Source organism: Lissotriton helveticus, chromosome 4_1, assembly GCF_964261635.1.
Source record: "Lissotriton helveticus chromosome 4_1, aLisHel1.1, whole genome shotgun sequence".
Lineage (NCBI taxonomy): Eukaryota > Metazoa > Chordata > Amphibia > Caudata > Salamandridae > Lissotriton > Lissotriton helveticus.
This window is the reverse complement of record NC_136063.1, coordinates 1,052,196,826-1,052,214,704: the sequence shown is the minus strand read 5'-3', so window position 1 is coordinate 1,052,214,704 and position 17,879 is coordinate 1,052,196,826. Positions and strand designations below refer to the sequence as shown.

Here is a 17,879-nt window from a genome sequence, read left to right as displayed (position 1 = left end):
AGCAGGATGGCCTATTTGTATCAGTTCACACAATGATGCGTGAGAAAGATGTGTTTTGACTATTATGTTTGGTGTTAACAGTAGCTTGTGAACAATAACAATTATATTTAGATATTAGGCCTATTCATTTAGACTTGCAATAAAATGTAGCGTAACATTGAGTAACGGCGGGAGCTAATAATGCTACTATGAAATAAACAACATAATAAATGTAAATGTAAACAAAGCTATAGGTCAAAGGCTAGGGGTTATGCCAATAGGCCACAGGTCACACTGCGCTAACGTTACGGAAAATATGCATGGTACACTCCCAACTAACATCTGCTTGTCTGCTAAGCTCAAATGTAGGGAGGATGAGGAAGAAGGTAGACCTGCCTGATCAGGCTGACACTGCGACAGAGACTGCCCACTGAAATATTCAGGCATCAAGTCTTCAGGGATACCAGAAAGAAGTGAGACTTTGTCCTTTAATCTTTAATCAGGGTGGCAAATACGGGCAAGATGGAGGACTACATAGAAAAGTTGCTCAACACAGTGGTTGGCACAGAGTCACTTTCCTCCCAATTTATTGTGGAGAGAGCCCATTGATCTCTCGGCCCACAACCTCCTCCTGGAAGCGCTCCCAAGCCCATCATAGTGTGCCTACTGAATTATAAAGATAGAGACACTGTATTGCGTGTGGCTAGGGAGAAAAAACAATAGAACTATAAAGGTGTGTCTTTTACCATGTTCCCTGACTTCACCACGCATGTGCAGGAGGAGAGGCGCAAATTTAATGTAGTCAAACAGAAACTTAGGCAAGCTCAGATGGATTATGCCCTACTGTACCCAGCACGCCTCAGAGTTATGCACCAGGGTCACCAAACGATTTACACAAACCTGCAACAGGTGGAAGAATTTCTTAAGAAACTTAAAAGAAGGAAGGCTGCAACACCCGAAAATGACGACCTATCGGAGGCACACCTGTCAGACGTGGAATGAACCCCTCAGTGGTTGGCGAAAGTTGCTATACAGTTCCAAACTTATATTATGAATGTGGCACCGACTCACTTGAACAAAGAATCGTACGAAGCCCACTGCCAAACTTGTGCACCAGGACTTGCGATGGTGGTAGCGCAGGCGGGCAGGACATGGACACAACAGATGGCCGGACACCCTTGATGCCTCTTCGGGGACTCGTCCGATGGCGTGGGTCTCCTGGACAGGCGAGCGGTACCTGTGGGCCGCCTAGTGGAACTTCCCCTAATGGGTGCACCCCTGTTGTCTTGTTTTCTTTGCTTTGGGCATCTGTTTCTCTTTATCCCAGTTTATTACCTGGCTGGGTGCGTTACACTGAATGTGTTTTTTTGGGGTTGTATGGATGGGGTGGGGTGGGAATGAATGACACTGGCATAATTGGGATGCTTCAGTGGGTGAGGGAGGTTGGGAATTGGAGGTTCACAGCTTTGACAACACTGGCATGTGCTATATAGGCGAGACATGTCACTCATGTACTAGAGATATGTTGCATCATTTAATGTCACAGGTTAATCGATATTGTGATATAGGACATCATGTCTACACAGAGGGATGACTCGGTTCTGAAGGTGTTATCCTGGGATGTTCGAGGGTTGAATGATTCAAGAAAATGCAGGCAGATTTTGGCTTATCCGGATAGGCAGCAGATACAAGTGGCACTGTTGCAAGAGACGCACATAAATCCTAGATCTCGCAATACATTTGCAAGCAAGTGGGCGAGTGCAAGAATTTTCTCTTCTTATTCCTCATACGCATGTGGCACTGCCATCTTGGTTAAAAAGCAGACACCCTTTGCACTAGCTGGCACACTGGTGGACCCATAGGGGAGGTATGCAAGTGCATAGGGGAGATTAGGTAGGGATTCGGTAACGATAGTGAGCTGTTATGGCCCCAACATTGATACGCCTGAATTCTTTACTACCCTGTGGGGGAAAATTGTAGAAGTGGGGTCCACTCACATTATCTGGGGAGGAGATTTTAACGCTGCCCTGAAAATTGGATAGGTCCAAAGCTGCTAAACAATACTCTCCCAATTCTCAGGAAGTGTTAGCGGGTATTATGAAAGAGGGTGGATTGACTGATGGATGGCATTATATGCACCCGCGGGTGAGGGAGGGGACTCATTTCACATCTTGCACCGGGACATGGGCCAGGCACGATTACTGCTTGATTTCTAGGGGGTTAGTGACTAGCATACGCAATGCCACACATCTTGCCAGAACTTGCTCAGACCATGGCCCCGTAAGAATCACGATCAGTCCGCCAGGTTATGATAAGCCCAGGCCAACTTGGCGACTGCAGCCGAATGCTTTGCTAGACACAATTGTTCAGTCCGAACTTGGGGAGGAAATTAGGGACTTTTTCTCCGCAATGAAAGCTCAGTAGATAGCGTGGAGGTTATCTGGGAGGCATTTAAGGCCACGATTAGGGGGTATTGTATCTCCAAAAGTTTCAGAGTGTTGTGAGACATACAACGGACACTTCAGAATCTGGAACAGAACTTGAAGAGGCTGGAAGATCGAATGGTAAATGGTGAAACGGGTCATGTACTGAAAGTTTTTAGGGAGAAATTATCTGAATACGAAGAGGCTGCTACCAGGGAGGTGAAATTCAGAGGCCGCTACTAGGTGGCTTGCAGGTATTGTGAGGGGGAGCGACCAGGAAAGTCTCTGGCTGAGATAACACGATGCCCGTGGTTTACCACTCATATCCTAGAAATAGAGAAGCCTGAGGGGACGGTCTGCCAGGATACCCTTGACATCCTCAAAACATTCACCTCACATTATGCCACTCTATACACCACGCAGCGTCAAGGGACGGTGGATATAGGTGCATTTATGGGGGATGTGGCGTTGGGCTGGTTCAGTGATGTCCACAGGGAGTTCCTTAGTGCTCCATTTGAGATTGATGAGATTAGGGAAGCCATTATGGCTTTGAACAACGGGAAGGCGCCAGGCCTGGATGGCTTGCTCGCTGAGTTTTATAAAAGCTACATTGATATCATGGCACCAGTCCTTAAGAAGGTTTTTGAGGAGTCCCTGGAAGTCGGGATACTTCCCCCCTCGATGAGGGAAGTGGTGATAACGTCCCTTTTTAAGCCAGGTAAATCCCCTAGAGCCTGCGATTCCTACAGGCCGTTGTCACTTATAAATTGTGATACAAAAATTCTAGCCAAGGTACTGGCCACTCGCCTGACTCTTTTGATGGACAAGCTCATCCTTCCGGATCAGTCCGGTTTTGTAGGGCTATGTCAGAAGTCAGAGGGTCTTAACAGACCTCTTCCTGTGTCTTCCCCCTTGCACCCCCTTTTTTGTCTTCCCAGCCCTCTGAAGCTGAAAGCCCCGGAACTGACCTCGAGTGGCCTCCGTGTTACTGGCCCTTTAACTGGGAGCAGGAACCAGTTTTCCATCCAGCTTTGGAGGTGGGGCCTCGAGTGATGACACGAGTCAAAACGCCAGCAGCCAATGAGTAAGGGGAAGCAGGAAGCATCAGCTGTTGCGGATCCAGAAGCCGAAGCGCAGGACCCGAGCCGTGTTGCGAGACGCCGGAGACCGAAGACGCCCTCGAGAGACCGCCGGATCAGGACCCTGGAGGGCAACATCGCATTTTGCCCCGCCACGTCCACGGAGTAACGTGACAGGCTACCACCCACAACTTGCGCACTTTGTTTGTCCTGATGCAGACTGTGGCGCCAGAATTCCCTCTTGTTGCTGCCTTTTTAGATGCCACCAAGGCATTCAACTCAGTGGAGTGGGATTATCTATTCGGCGTACTACAGAGAATGGGTTTCCCTAGATTATTTATCTTTCGGATACAATTGCTATACCATCAACCCTCTGCTAGGGTTTTGATAAATGGACATTTGTACCTGCTTTTACTATATTGCGGGGTACTCGGCAGGGGTGCCCGCTATCCCCACTACTATTTGCAATAGCGATTAAGCCGTTGGCGTCTAGGCTGCGCCAGATACACCGAGACAAAGCGTTTCGATGTTTTCAGCGTCAGATCCTAAAATCATGATATGCTGAGGACGTTACACTATATATTAGGGACCCTCAACAAAATCTCAACCCTCTATTGAGGGAATTTCTTGTTTTTGGCAGGCTATCTGGTGTTAATATCAATTGGGGGAAATCGCAACTATTTCCTCTCACACCTGCGGTTACTGAGTTTCAGCTAGATTTCCCTCTTGAGTGAAGCGGCTCTGACCTTCGATACCTAAGCATACAGGTTTCCAGAGACAAGGAGGAAACGATAAGACTGAATTATGGGACAGCTATCACACAATTGGCCAGCAATGTCACGCACTGGATCTCTCTACCTTTATCATTTGCAGGCAGGGCTTCCCTTATAAAAATGATCGTACTTCCCCAATTCCTTTATCTGTTTCTTAATATCCCATATCACCCCAGGCGTTTTTTTTAAAAAACCCTACTTGCTGAATTGATTTGTTTACTCTGGGGAGGCACACATTCAAGACTCAAATAGTCTATTCTCACGAAGCCATATGACCAAGGAGGCTATGATACCCCAGACTTCGAGGTTTACTACGTTAGCGCGCAAGCCTGTTATGCGTACCATTGGATATGGTCCACACAATATATGCCACAAGTAGCTACTGAAGATTGGCTGGCAAATCCTATACCACTGAGTGGTCTCATTCATGGACCTGCTCGTGCTCGCGGGGAACCGCCCACAACGGTTACTAGCACAATGGATGCATGGAGGCGAATGGCAGATCTCCTCGAATCACCTTTATTGTACTCCTCACAGCTTCCGCTATCATATCACCCAGCCAAGGTGCTATTGCAGGAAAAGGGTTTTAAAAATCTGTGTGCGCGGCTTCATGTCACTGTCTGGGGGGACTCGTTCCACGAAGGCATGTTCCGATCCCTGGAGCATCTGTTCCAAGGAGTTCAGCCTACGCCACTGGATGTATTTTTATAGGTGCGACTAAGGCAGGGGATGAGGGCAGTCCTTCCTGACTTACCCAGAGAACCGGAGAATTTTATCCCGCTACATTTCATGATTACTTCTCTGGATGGGAAGCATCTGGTATAGGATATATATCGTAGCATACGTGCGCAGCAGAAGGATGTTGATGGACTGGCCCACACGTATTGGAGTGAGGAGCTGGGACCGGAAGTGACAGACGACCAATGGTCGTATTGCTGTACACAAACCAAACGCATTTCTGCAAGCTGTCGATTAAAGGTGATACATTATAAATGTTTGCAGCTCTTATATTACACGCCCGCTAAAAAGTACAAATTCCAGCTATCAGATAACGATAGGTGTGAAAGGTGTGGAAGGTCTGGGGTAGGACTTTTTCACTTGGCGTGGGAATGTCCGGCGGTGGGGGAATTCTGGACACAGGTGCATGAGGCCCTTGGCAAAATGATAAGTAACACACTGGAGAGGGATCCCCTATTAGCGTTACTGGGTTACACTGCACGAATACCCAAACAGCACAATAAATTTATTGATATTGCTCTACTGCTGGCCAAGCTTAGGATGGCATGCCGGTGGGGTAGGGTACGGGCTCCAAAGTTTAAGGAGTGGCTCATGGACGATTTATATTGTCAGGAGCAAATGTCTGTATATGCTGAGACACAGCTGATGGCCTCGAGACCTAGGGATATCTGGGGACCGCTTCAGATCTTCCTCTTCCAAGGGGGGATTGGGGACGCGGACTTACCTCCCGTTAGTGGTTCATAAAAATTGTATGGTACAAGTGGATCTCTCTGGAACCTCAACAGGTCTTTATAGGCCAGGTGGTGCTTCCTCTGCGTGACTCTTTGAAGATATAGGGAAGCACGCCCTGCTACTGATCGATACTGGACTTTTGTGATGGACTCTTATTCTATTATTTTAGACTTTTCTCCCCTTTTACGTATTATGATCCTATAGGCTATCAATGCATCATATATGGACAGGTGTTATTGATGTCCTTGTGAAAAATATTTGAAACATATGAATTGCAATGTAAACAAGGGGTATGCATAACACTGTTGAGGTGGGGGGGGGATGGCGGCGATGGGGTCGTTACCTGATTTGAAGTGCCTCACATGGAATGTTCGTGGACTCAGGACTATGTCAAAGAGATACAAGGTGCACGCCTATCTGGTGAGGAGGGGCGTTCAAATTGCTCTGTTGCAGGAAACTCATTTAACCAAACTAGAGTGTGATGCATTGCAGAAGAGATGGCGTGGCCATGTGTTTGGTACCTCTTATTCAGCGTTTGCAAGGGGGGTACTGATATGGGTCAGGGCGGGGATACCATTCCAGGTCACGAGTCAGTTGGTGGACCCTGGGGGTCGGTTTGTGGCGGTGGAGGGGAGGCTTTATGGCCGTGAGGTGGTCTTATGTAGTGTTTATGCCCCCAATGTTGATCAGGCCCGATATTTTGATACTCTCACGGGCTCGCTGGCCCACTTCCTGGCGGGTCCCATTATACTGGGAGGGGACTTTAATTCAATCACCGATGTAGCGTGGGATAGATCACACCCGCCATTGGCCGACTCCCCGGTGCTTAAACTGGCAGCGCATAGGAAGGATTGGCAGGAGCGGTGGGGCCTGCTGGATGTATGGAGGACACAACATCCTAATGTTAGGGACTACTCCTTCTACTCGGCAATGCACGCTCTACATGTCAGAATAGATTCCATCCTGTGTAGCGGCCTCCTGGCAGCCATGGTGACGCACACTGAATACCTTGCTAGGACCATCTCGGACCACAATCCCTTGCTGATGGCGGTAAGATGGCAGGGGACGAGGTCTGCGGTCCCGACATGGAGGCTACGGCCTGATACTCTAGAGGACTTGGTGTTTGGTGACAGGGTCAACCAGGGTATAGCGCTTTATTTCAATGAGAACGAGGGATCGGCCGCCACGAGATCGGTAGAATGGGACGCGATGAAAGTGGTGGTGAGGGGTGTCTGTATGGGCAGCTTCTCGAATGTAAGGACAACTGTCTTGGCGGATCTGGAGAAGGCGGAATGTGTGCTGAGAGAGATTGAACGGTGCAGGCCTGAGAGACCGGACCTGCAGGATCGACTGCTGGAAGCGAAGGAGGTGGTGGCGAGAGAAACGGAGAGATTGCGATGCTCTGACTATAAGCTATACCTCACTAAGGTGCATGCGGAAAGGGATAAGGTGGGCACACTGCTTGCAAAACTTGCTAACCCGGAACCTAGGAGTGGCCCGATTATGTGTATCAGAACCGACAAGGGGGAGGTGGTCCACTCTCCAACAGCAATATTGCAGCGCTTTCAGTCGTATTATACGAGCCTCTATGATACTCAGTTGGAAGCGGAACCCTCCGAAATAGGCAACTATTTACACACGGTGCGGGTCCCGGTGCTAGATGAGGAAACGGCGAAGGCCTTGGGCGGACCGATCACCTTAATGGAGATTCGAGGGGCTATTGAGCAGATGGCCAAAAACAAGACACCGGGGGTGGATGGCCTGCCAATTGAGTTCTATGCGAAGTACGTTGATATATTAGCGCCCAGGCTACTGACAGTGTACTCTGAAGCGGTAACCCTGGGGCACCTCCCCAACTCCATGAAGGAGGCACTGGTGGTGCCGCTGTTGAAACACTGTAGGGATGCATTGGAGGTGACGTCAAACAGACCCCTCTCTATGCTGACGGTGGACTACAAGATCTTGAGCCGTATTCTGGCCACTAGACTGCTACCTCACATGACCACGCTGGTACACGAAGACCAGGCAGGGTTCATTCCTACCAGAAACACGGCCATTAACACCCGCCGGCTGATCCGCATACTGCAAGACGCCTTAAGCTCGGATCATACGTCGGCTGTATTATCGGTGGATATTGAGAAGGCTTTTGACAGCCTTGAATGGTGCTACCTAGATGGGGTGTTAGAGAAGTTCGGAATAGGTGGAGGCTTTGGAAGTTGGACGAAAGTTCTCTATTCCTCTGCCACCGCTAGGGTGCGATTGGGGTCACTCATATCACCCGCTTACCCGGTACGTAGGGGGACTAGGCAGGGATGCTCGCTCTCTCCCCTTCTGTTCGCTCTCGCGATGGAACCACTGGCGGCACAAGCCAGGACGGGGGCTTCCTTTAACGGAATTAGATATAAAGGGAGTACTCACTACATCTCGTTGTATGCAGACGACCTGTTGCTGTATTTGGAGGACACGGAGGTGGCTTTCAGAGGGGCCATGGGGATGCTCTCCTCCTTCAGCGGATTGTCAGGACTTAAGGTGAACTGGACTAAGACATGTGTTTTCTCGCTGCGAACGGATATCCAGTGTCTTCCACTTGCAGTAGACGTGGTCTGGGAAGACAGATGCTTTACGTACCTAGGAGTCAGGATCTATCATGACGCGGCGAGCCTCCTAGAGGGCAATATAGGTCGCTGTATCAGGGGATTGCGTGGCTGCATGTCCTTCTGGGCCTCCCTCCCTTTATCGGTGCAGGGTAGAGTGGCATTGTTAAAAATGGTAGCTCTCCCTCGACTGCTGTATTACTTCTGAACTTTGCCTATCTGGATCCCACAACGGATCTTTAGAGACTTGAGGTCGATGGTTATTGAGTTCCTCTGGGGGCCTGGCAGACGCAGGGTGGCGTTGCACAATATGACTAGACCCAAACTCGAGGGAGGGATGGCGGTGCCGGACTTCGAACTGTATTACCTAGCGGCCCAGCTCCAGGTTCTGACACAGAATGTCGCAAGGGAATTTAGGGGCCCTGACCAGATTCGTGGGACGGGTCTCCAGAGGCACGTCCTCTCCTATATAGTTATGCAACAGAGACTGGCATTAAGCGAGCTCACCCTAGAGGAAAAAACCCTCCGGTTGTGCTGGAACAGGAGCCTGAAGCGAACACGAGCTGCGCGCCCTTATGCCCCGGAGATCCCTCTTGGGATGCTGACGGCGCTGCCGCACGGAGGAAACTGGTCTCCGCTGTCGGAATGGGAGGAGCTGGGCCTACAAGTAATAGGTGATCTGTATGTGGAGGGATTATTAGCCCCATTTGGGGTGCTGCAAGAGCGATTCGGCCTCCCGGATGGGGGTTATCTCCTGCATGCGGCGATCTCTGCGGCAATACAAAAACACTGGAAGGTAGGACTGACGGAGCCGGACACGAACATGGCATGTCAGTACGTGGTGATGGCTGCGGGTACGATCAAAGCGGTAACCTGTCTCCAATCACGGATGATGAACGCAGGGCTAGAACCGCTCACTGCGATGAAAGCTGCATGGGAGGAAAGTGTAGGCAAACCTATTCCGGATGCGGATTCGGGCCACATTTTGGCACGGACGTGGAAGGGTAGTAGGAATGCCAGGTTCCAGCAGGTGCATTTTTTCCTTTTGCATAGAGCTTATCTGACCCCAGGGAAGCTCCGCTGGCACTTTCAGGTGCAAGATGAGGCATGCCCGAGGTGCTCGGCACCGGAGGCTGAACTGGATCATATGTTGTGGGACTGCCCAAGGCTGGGTACATACTGGCCTGAGGTGGGTGCACTTCTGAACGAGGTCACGGATAGGGAAGTGGAGTTTGACATGGCGGCGTGCCTATTACTTTGGTTTCCTCACACAGCGAAAACGAAAATCACAAGCAAGTTCATGGATCTGGGGCTCATGCTGGCCCAGAGGGAGATTACATGGCTCTGGAAGACTAAGGAGGGCCCTTCTGTAAGGAGGTGGACGAATGAGTTGTTGAAATGGTCGAGGTGCGAGAGTGTACTGAGAATGCGGCAGGCCACCAGAACGGGTAACGAGAGGAGCCTGGAGATGGCTAGGGCTTGGGAGATGATTGTGCAGGCATTGTGTGATTATTTGACGGGAGATGAGGAGGAGAGACTTTCGGAGACTGAGGTTCCATGAGACCAGAGGCGTGAAGTCATAATTTCTATTGATGGCGCGCCATTCTGTCCGAAACCCACAGTCACAACCCACATCAGCAGCAGTTAGGGGGTGGGGGGGAGTAGGGGAGTTCTTTGACCACCCTGGTAGGGATAGGAATACGGCTAGCGACAGAAGGGAACATGGAGAGTCGACATGGGAGTGCACTAGCGGGGACCTGCTCCACAGATCCAGTGGGTCCATGTGTTGCCCACATGGCAGGAACGACTCCTCCAGGGGGTGTCTGGGGGGAGGGGGGGAGTTGATGAGGGGAAACAAAAAAGCAGATGCTTCATTGTATTGTTGGCCAGAAACCCCTCTGTAACACACTAGGAGACCTTTTGTTGGAATTTGATGTTGCGCCGCCCAGCCTCCGGGATGTGGGCTGATGGGCTGTGTACAACCCTGAGAATGTATGGTACCTTGTATTGAGGTGGTGATGATGGTTGATTTACCCCGGTGTTTTGTCAATAACTCTGCAATAAAAACAATTTTTAAAAAAACCAAAAAACAAGGGGTATGCATAAGGCGACAACTCATATTGTACTGCAAAATGCTATGTGGATGTCAAGCTGTAAGTTTGTGTTCTATGGAAAAAATTATAAATACAAAAAAAAAACTTTTTAAAGAGGTTTCCAACCCTGCAGCCAGGTGACAAGTACCCGCAAACCTGTGAATGGGAAAAGGCTAGGATGTAATTGTAATTTCATCTGTACAATCCACATTTTCATTATCTGACCAAACATTCAATTAAAAGTGTTTAATAAAGTGAACTGATACAATGCCGGAGAAATGTTTTAATTACGCTGACAATATTCAGGAAATTTGCAAACTTTGCAGATGTGAAATAGTGTACATTTCATAATGCAGTTTCACACAATTTTCAGCCACTGAGCCTAGTTCACACAGAAAATGTTTCACTAAAGAGACATTTTCTTCTCTAGCCATTGTTCCTACAGCATGCAGTTTGACTTTCTTTACGCTACATAACCCCTCGTGTCAAATGTTTACTCAAGACATTGCCATGCCACATTTGCATAATTCAGTCGAAAACCCCCTTGAGCCACATAAGGTATGCAAGAGAGGAGTAAATGCATAAATCCTTCAGGCTTACCATAGAGAGACACTCCTGCCTTTATTTCAGGGTGTGTCAGCATCAGGTGATGTGTGACGGTTCCACCCCAGCAGAACCCAATTACAGCAAACCTCTTTGCATTGTAGTGCTCCTTTAGATACCTTAAAGTAGCATTTGCTTCTCTGCAATAAACACAGTAAAATAAGAGAGGAATACTACAAGTATAGATCAATCAGTCATAAAACTTTAATCGATTTACAAAAACCCTAACAGCACACAGCAAAGTTGCATGCATCATACATAAGAAAGTACATCTGTGAATCAGCAATTTTATCATCATCCCATAAACAATAGGTAAGAATATTGATGTAAGTTGAGGAACAACGCTGGAACTTCTCTTGGTAAGTAGAATCTTTATTAACAGAGAGCAGATAAAGCGGACACCTCGCCAGCTGACCAGACCTCCAACTGAAAAGTATGGAACTCTGCTTGGCTAGGAAATAATGCATCAGAACATAACAGGGATTCTGGAAGGATGGGGAGGTGGGAACACATATGAAGGGCTACAGCAAAGGAATAACAATGTTATAAGTAAACATTTAAAACAAATATCTTATCCTAGAAGAGAGTGAACCTCTTCTTAGTGCTCACAATACCTTAACACATTTTAAGGGACTCGGAACAGTATAAAAACCGGATACTGTTTTCGTGTTAACAGCAAGTTATTCAATCTCAGAAGGGGCAATAATAGATTGAGGTTAAGGTTTTATAAAAAGGAAGAAACAATTGAATTAAAGTGCATTAGTACAAGATGTTATCAGCGAAATTTCATACATAATTCAAATATTACACCTCTAAGACCACGATTTCCTCAATGTTCAAGGAACGGGCACTAAACCGTAGCGCTTCCTAACAGAAAGAGCCCCTCTTTTAAAGTTAACTACGGCGTAATAGATTTCAGAGGATTAAAGGAAAAAGGAAAAGTAAAGTCTTCCTGATATGAGCAAGGGCTATGTAATCTCAAGAGGGGAAGTAAGAAAAATGTTCTCAGGGTTTTATAAAAAGCACAGAAAAGTAAAAAGTGCAATGTAGATTGCTTTGAAATATTATCACAAGGCCATGGAGGAAGGTTTTTCATTCATCAACCTTGAGTTGGAAATGTCACCCAAAAATGTACGGTGCCCAAGCGAAACCTAGTCAGATAAAAGCTATGCTGTGAATTCAAGATAATAAAAACGAATACAATTGTGTCTTCTTACTAAAGGAAGCATCATTAAAAATACTAGGGAATTACTGTTGAGTGGGTAATTGCCAGCGTTTAGACAACACCTTTTCGGAATATCCTGCCTTAATTTGGGCTTTAATTAAGGGCGGGATAGGAGCTTGGCCATCAAAGAACTCAATAAGGCCCAATAAATCAAAAGTGCATCTAACATATCCCAGCCAGGACATTTTTTCGACATAATACATAATACAAAGTCAGGCAGTCCAATAGGTATGTTTTGAAACTTCTAGTTCCGGTGTCATCCATATTGTGACCTTCAATAACAGGGCGTCAGGTTCATACAGTCTTCTATATATTTCAAACCCACATGAGAATGGCAAAAGAGCTTGAGGAACATGGGGAACCATCAGGAGCCTCCTAGGGAAGCTGTTCTCCACAACCTGAAGTCTGGAGCAGTTACTGTAGCCCCATACTACAGCTCCATAGGTAGCAATTGAGAGGATTTTAGCTTTATACAGGGTCATCACTTCCCTAACAGGCTTTTGGCCAAGATTGGCCGTAAAGCGGAAGAGTACTCTGACTGCTCTATTTGTTCGCTGCACCATTAAAGTTAGAAGAGGGTCCAATTTTGCTTAAGTTTAATTAAATGTTAAAGATAATCCCCAGATAGCAAAAATGTGATACTTTAACAACAAGATTTCCTTGCACATAAAAGGTTTTGTATCTGGTTGTTTTTGGAATACAGACCATCATTTAGTATTTCCTGTAATTTACTTTCAGGTCCAAAGAGGACATGAACTCCGCAAAAGCATTGCAGACTATTGGCAAGACGCATGCAATGCTTTGTTATTACTTCACCTTTGTAATATACTGAAATTATGACTCATACACTTTTCGTCTGTTTAAGAATTTAGGTACTTCTTAAAGAAGCAGATGCTAATTGTCTCCACGTTGATATCCTAACAAACATGTGTTGTTCACCATCTACCCATTCCTTCCCTTTTTCTCCCCTTTGCTTTCCCTTGTTCTTCCCTTTGTTTTACCTAGGGCTCTGAACTGGGAGGACTCTGGAAGCTGTTGGTGTATTTGGTGAGGACATGGTTTCCTATTTGTTCACCTAGATGTGAACCACCCTCTTATGAGTAGTTAATAAATTGTCTCGGTACTGATGAAATGCCACAATCTTTAAGAAAACGTAGGGCAGGAAACATGTCGACCACTTTCCTCACTTATTGCTTAATGAGATTATTAGAATCTCTGCGTACAAGCAGCTAGGTTTTGAATCATGACATGGAACCTGTTAATTAAAGTTAGTCCAGCTGGTTCCCATAGTTATTTTTAAACTCACACCTTTTTCACACACTGCTCACATTTGTATATACACCACATGCCATACACACACACACACACTTCATCTACAGCCAGGGATACAGGATAAAAGACCTCCGGCAAAGAGCCCCACAGCGGGATCCATTGGGCATTGCAACGCCAGCCCAACGAGGAGCTGCCCTATGATGAAGCATGACACCATTCGGGGTGTGGGAGGGCCCTTGATCCTTATAGGAACTATTCCACCCCAGTTTCCTTTTTCTTCCCTTAGGAACAGCACACCTTACTATTTACAGTTCATATTTTGGGGCTTGTGTACTGCACCTTTATCGCCCCTGATCCCCCTCTTTGATGTGTTATACTTGATAGAGGGACAGCATTATCTGCATAAAGATGCGTGGGAATAAAATGCCCATTCTCTGATAATCTAGTTTCTTTTGCAGCAAATATATCTCCAGACCATTTATGTTGACAAGGAACACAAATGGGCACAGGATGCCCATCCTGCAGACACTTTAAGTGTCTGCATCCCTGGCAGACACCCTAAGTTGAAATTAATCAGTGTATGCTCTCACCGTCGGGTCATTATGTATTTTAACCGTGGTATTCCAGTGTAGTCTCTGAAGAAGAGTAACCAGGGGTTCCTCTACCACACCATCCTCCTTTCATATTCAATAGCTCTGCCGTAACGTTTGGTTATGTGCGGCCTGCCTGAGCCGCGGAAAGGAGCCCCAGTGCTGTCATGGCACCCCTTGAGTTCTGTCGTAACGGCAGAGCTATTGAAGGAACAGGTGCTTGTGTTGGAGGAATAGAGGCAGTTGCGGGGCCTCAGGACATTGTGCCACACTCCACTGGGAGTTAATATTGAAGCATTGTATTAGCCGAAGGAGCGGCAGCTCACTGGAGTTCAAGCGGTACTACAGCTACCAGAAGGCCATAGTGATGGCCACGCCTCAAACGCGGGGTGCTGTAAAGAACAACTGACGCTGTAAATTTGCTGAGCCTTTGACTGCAAGTTCAGAGCCCTTGAGGAAGTGATCAAAACGAAACGCGTCGGGCCGAACATCCTATTTTTGTGGACATTGCAAGTGACTCTGCAAGTGCTTCCTACCAATAAAGAAGTGTTGGCTTATACAAACCTGCGATGGGCCCTTTCTTAGCAGGTAACTGTTACGTTGGATATGTGCGGCCTGCCTGAGCCGCGGAAAGGAGCCCCGGTGCTGTCATGGCACCCCTTGAGTTCTGTCGTAACGGCAGAGCTATTGAAGGAACAGGTGCTTGTGTTGGACGAATAGAGGCAGTTCCGGGGCCACAGGACATTGTGCCACACTCCACTGGGACTTAATATTGAAGCATTATAATAGCCGAAGGAGCGGGAGCTCACTGGAGTTCAAGCGGTACTATAGCTACCAGAAGGCCATAGTGATGGCCACGCCTACAAAGGCGGGGTGCTGTAAAGGACAATTGACGCTGTAAATTTGCCGAGCCTTTGACTGCAAGTTCAGAGCCCTTGAGGAAGTGATCAAAACGAAACGCGGCGGGCCGAACATCTTATTTTTGTGGACATTGCGAGTGACTCTGCCAGTGCTTCCTACCAATAAAGAAGTGTTGGCTTATACAAACCTGCGGTGGGCCCTTTCTTAGCAGGTAACTGTTACGTTGAATATATATATATATATATATATATATATATATATATATATATATATATACACATTAATTTAATATTAAATTAACAATGCATTGTTTTCTTTTTTAGTAGAAACCCCCAACTTCCCCCTTTTTTAATTTACTCCTAAACTTCCTTTACCGATACCCACCGATAAACCCTATAATTACCCTTACCCCCTTCATCACTACCCACCCCTAAACCTATAATATTTTTTTCTATCCCCAAATTTTAGCATTACTTGAACCTCCCTTTAACACTACCCACTCCTAAAGCCTAAAACTACCCATACCACTCTTTACCACTACCCACCCCTAAACCATAAAATTACTCTTTCCACCTTTTACCACTTTCCACGGCTAAACCCTGAAATTACCATAGCCTCCCTTTACTACTACCAATCCCAAAACCATGAATTTAGCCTTACAGTTATTTGTAACACACACACACTTACCTTAAATATACTACCCATGCGTGGTGAAGGCTGCATAGGAAAGGCATCCTGTGATGCAGGCTGCGTGGTAAAGGCTGTTTGCAAGGAAAGTCACTAGTCATGATGAATGACTCCCCATTATACACCACATGAAACCCTGTGAGATGTGCAGCTATGACAGAAGCCACAGCAGGATGAGCACACTAAACCTAAGACACCACTTGGGTCACAACGCCACCTCCAGTCACAATGGGGAAGCCGCAGATACTAACATCCAGGGGAAACTACAGCAGCCATCTGGTATTTTACTCTACCCATCTCAGCTTTTGGTTCCTAAATTCACTGCCTGCAGCTGCAGACATGTTCCCAGAAGTGGAATATGTTCCTACCTGTCCTCAGTCAACACTGATAGGCGCTGGTGCATCCTGTCCCTTCATTTAGTGTGCATCAAAGGAGAAAGTTTATTGGCAGTGGGTAGGGAAACATCTGTGTGTTTTCCATTAGGAGGGTTGGCTTGCCGGGAATACCCTGCTTCCTGTGAGGAAGGGTCACTTCTCCCTCTTGTCAGCAGCTCTATCTTGACCAACTCACAGAGTGGACAAGAATGTGAGGACACAGATGGGAACTCCAATGAACAGCCACTTAAGGTCTGGACAATTCCCCCCTTCCCACCCTATTTCAAAGCACCCTCATTTTATCAAACTTGGCGACAGAATGGGGCAAAGCGGTGGGTCGCAAGCAGGAGATACCTGAGGCCTCTCAGAGTACAACTTTATTTGATTAAAAAATATAATCATAAAAGCGGAACATACATACCATACGTATACAAAACTAAGAGTTTAAAATGACCAACATATGATAGGACTGCGTATTTTAAAAAACAACAAAGCAGCAAAATATCATGAAAATCAATCAATAATATAAAAAGAAACTGAATGGTGCTGCTAAACATTACAAGTAAGACAGTGAGTTGCATAGGGACCCAAAAGATAAAAATCAATCAATCAATCAATCAGAGAATTTATATAGCGCACTACTCACCCGGAGGGTCTCAAGGCGCTGGGGGGAGGGGGTCCGCTATTGCTCGAACAGCCAGGTCTTGAGCTGCTTCCTGAAGGCGAGGTGGTCCAGGGTCAGGCGGAGGTGGGTCGGAAGGGAGTTCCAGGTCTTGGCGGCCAGGTAGGAGAAGGACCTTCCTCCTGTGGTGGCTCTTCGGATGCGGGGAACGGCGGAGAGGGCGTGGCTGGTCGATCGAAGCTGGCGTTTGGGAGCGTAGAAGTTGAGGCGGCTGTTGAGGTATCCTGGGCCTTGGTTGTGTAGGGCTTTGTGTGCGTGGGTGAGGAGCCGGAAGGTGATTCTCTTGTTGACCGGCAGCCAGTGTAGGTCTCTCAGGTGTCCGGAGATGTGGCTGCGGCGGGGGATGTCCAGGATGAGTCGCGCTGAGGTGTTCTGGATCCGCTGGAGTCTCTTCTGGAGTTTGGCGGTGGTTCCGGCGTAGAGGGCGTTGCCGTAGTCCAGACGGCTGGTGACGAGGGCCTGGGTGACCGTCTTCCTGGTCTCGGTGGGGATCCATCGGAAGATCTTGCGTAGGATGTTGAAGCACGACGAGGAGACGGCGTTGACTTGTCTGGTCATGGAGAGGGAGGAGTCCAGGATGAAGCCCAGGTTGCGTGCGTGGTCTGTGGGTTTGGGTGCGCTGGGCGGGGGGCCACCAGGAGTCGTCCCAGGCGGAGGGTAATGATCCCAGGATGAGGACTTCCGTCTTGTTCAGTGAAGCAGCTATCAGTTGTCTATGGTCAGTATCAAGTCATCGCGATCACATTCTATAGTGTTGCAAGGGCAGAGAACACGGGTTTTATACAGAGACACCTGTGCACTCCCTCGAGATTGTTACCGAGCCTGCAAGTTGCTGGTTAAATTTGCGATATGCATGGTGAATAAAGATTATGACGCTTATATTTAAAGCAGTGAACTCTGGGTTCAATGCTGCAATAATTGCCTGCCTAAAAAACCGGACTCCCAATCTGTTCCACTCTGTCCTCAATTTTAGTCTGCGCTGAGCAAGCAATGCAGGGCAGAGGCATACAACATGCTCCATTGACTCCAACAGGTCCCCGCAACCCCTGCACTGTAGCTCATCTGATGTGCGACGCCAAAGAGCTAAATGTTTCAAAAAATGGCACTCCCCCAATCTAAGTGCCATAAACCGCAATTTTAAGTACAGGGGGTATGGGCAGGGCAGGTATGACGC

General features: G+C 47.5%; 1 protein-coding gene across 2 annotated transcripts in view; it reads right to left on the bottom strand.

Annotated features, from left to right (window-relative positions):
- CMBL (carboxymethylenebutenolidase homolog) overlaps positions 1-17,879 on the bottom strand; it is a 716,939-nt gene that overhangs the window by 299,379 nt on the left and 399,681 nt on the right. For both annotated transcript variants that reach the window (XM_078687646.1, XM_078687647.1), the window contains one exon: positions 11,012-11,154. In XM_078687646.1, coding sequence (XP_078543772.1) covers positions 11,012-11,154 — 143 coding nt within the window. The remainder of the gene's footprint in view (positions 1-11,011; positions 11,155-17,879) is intronic.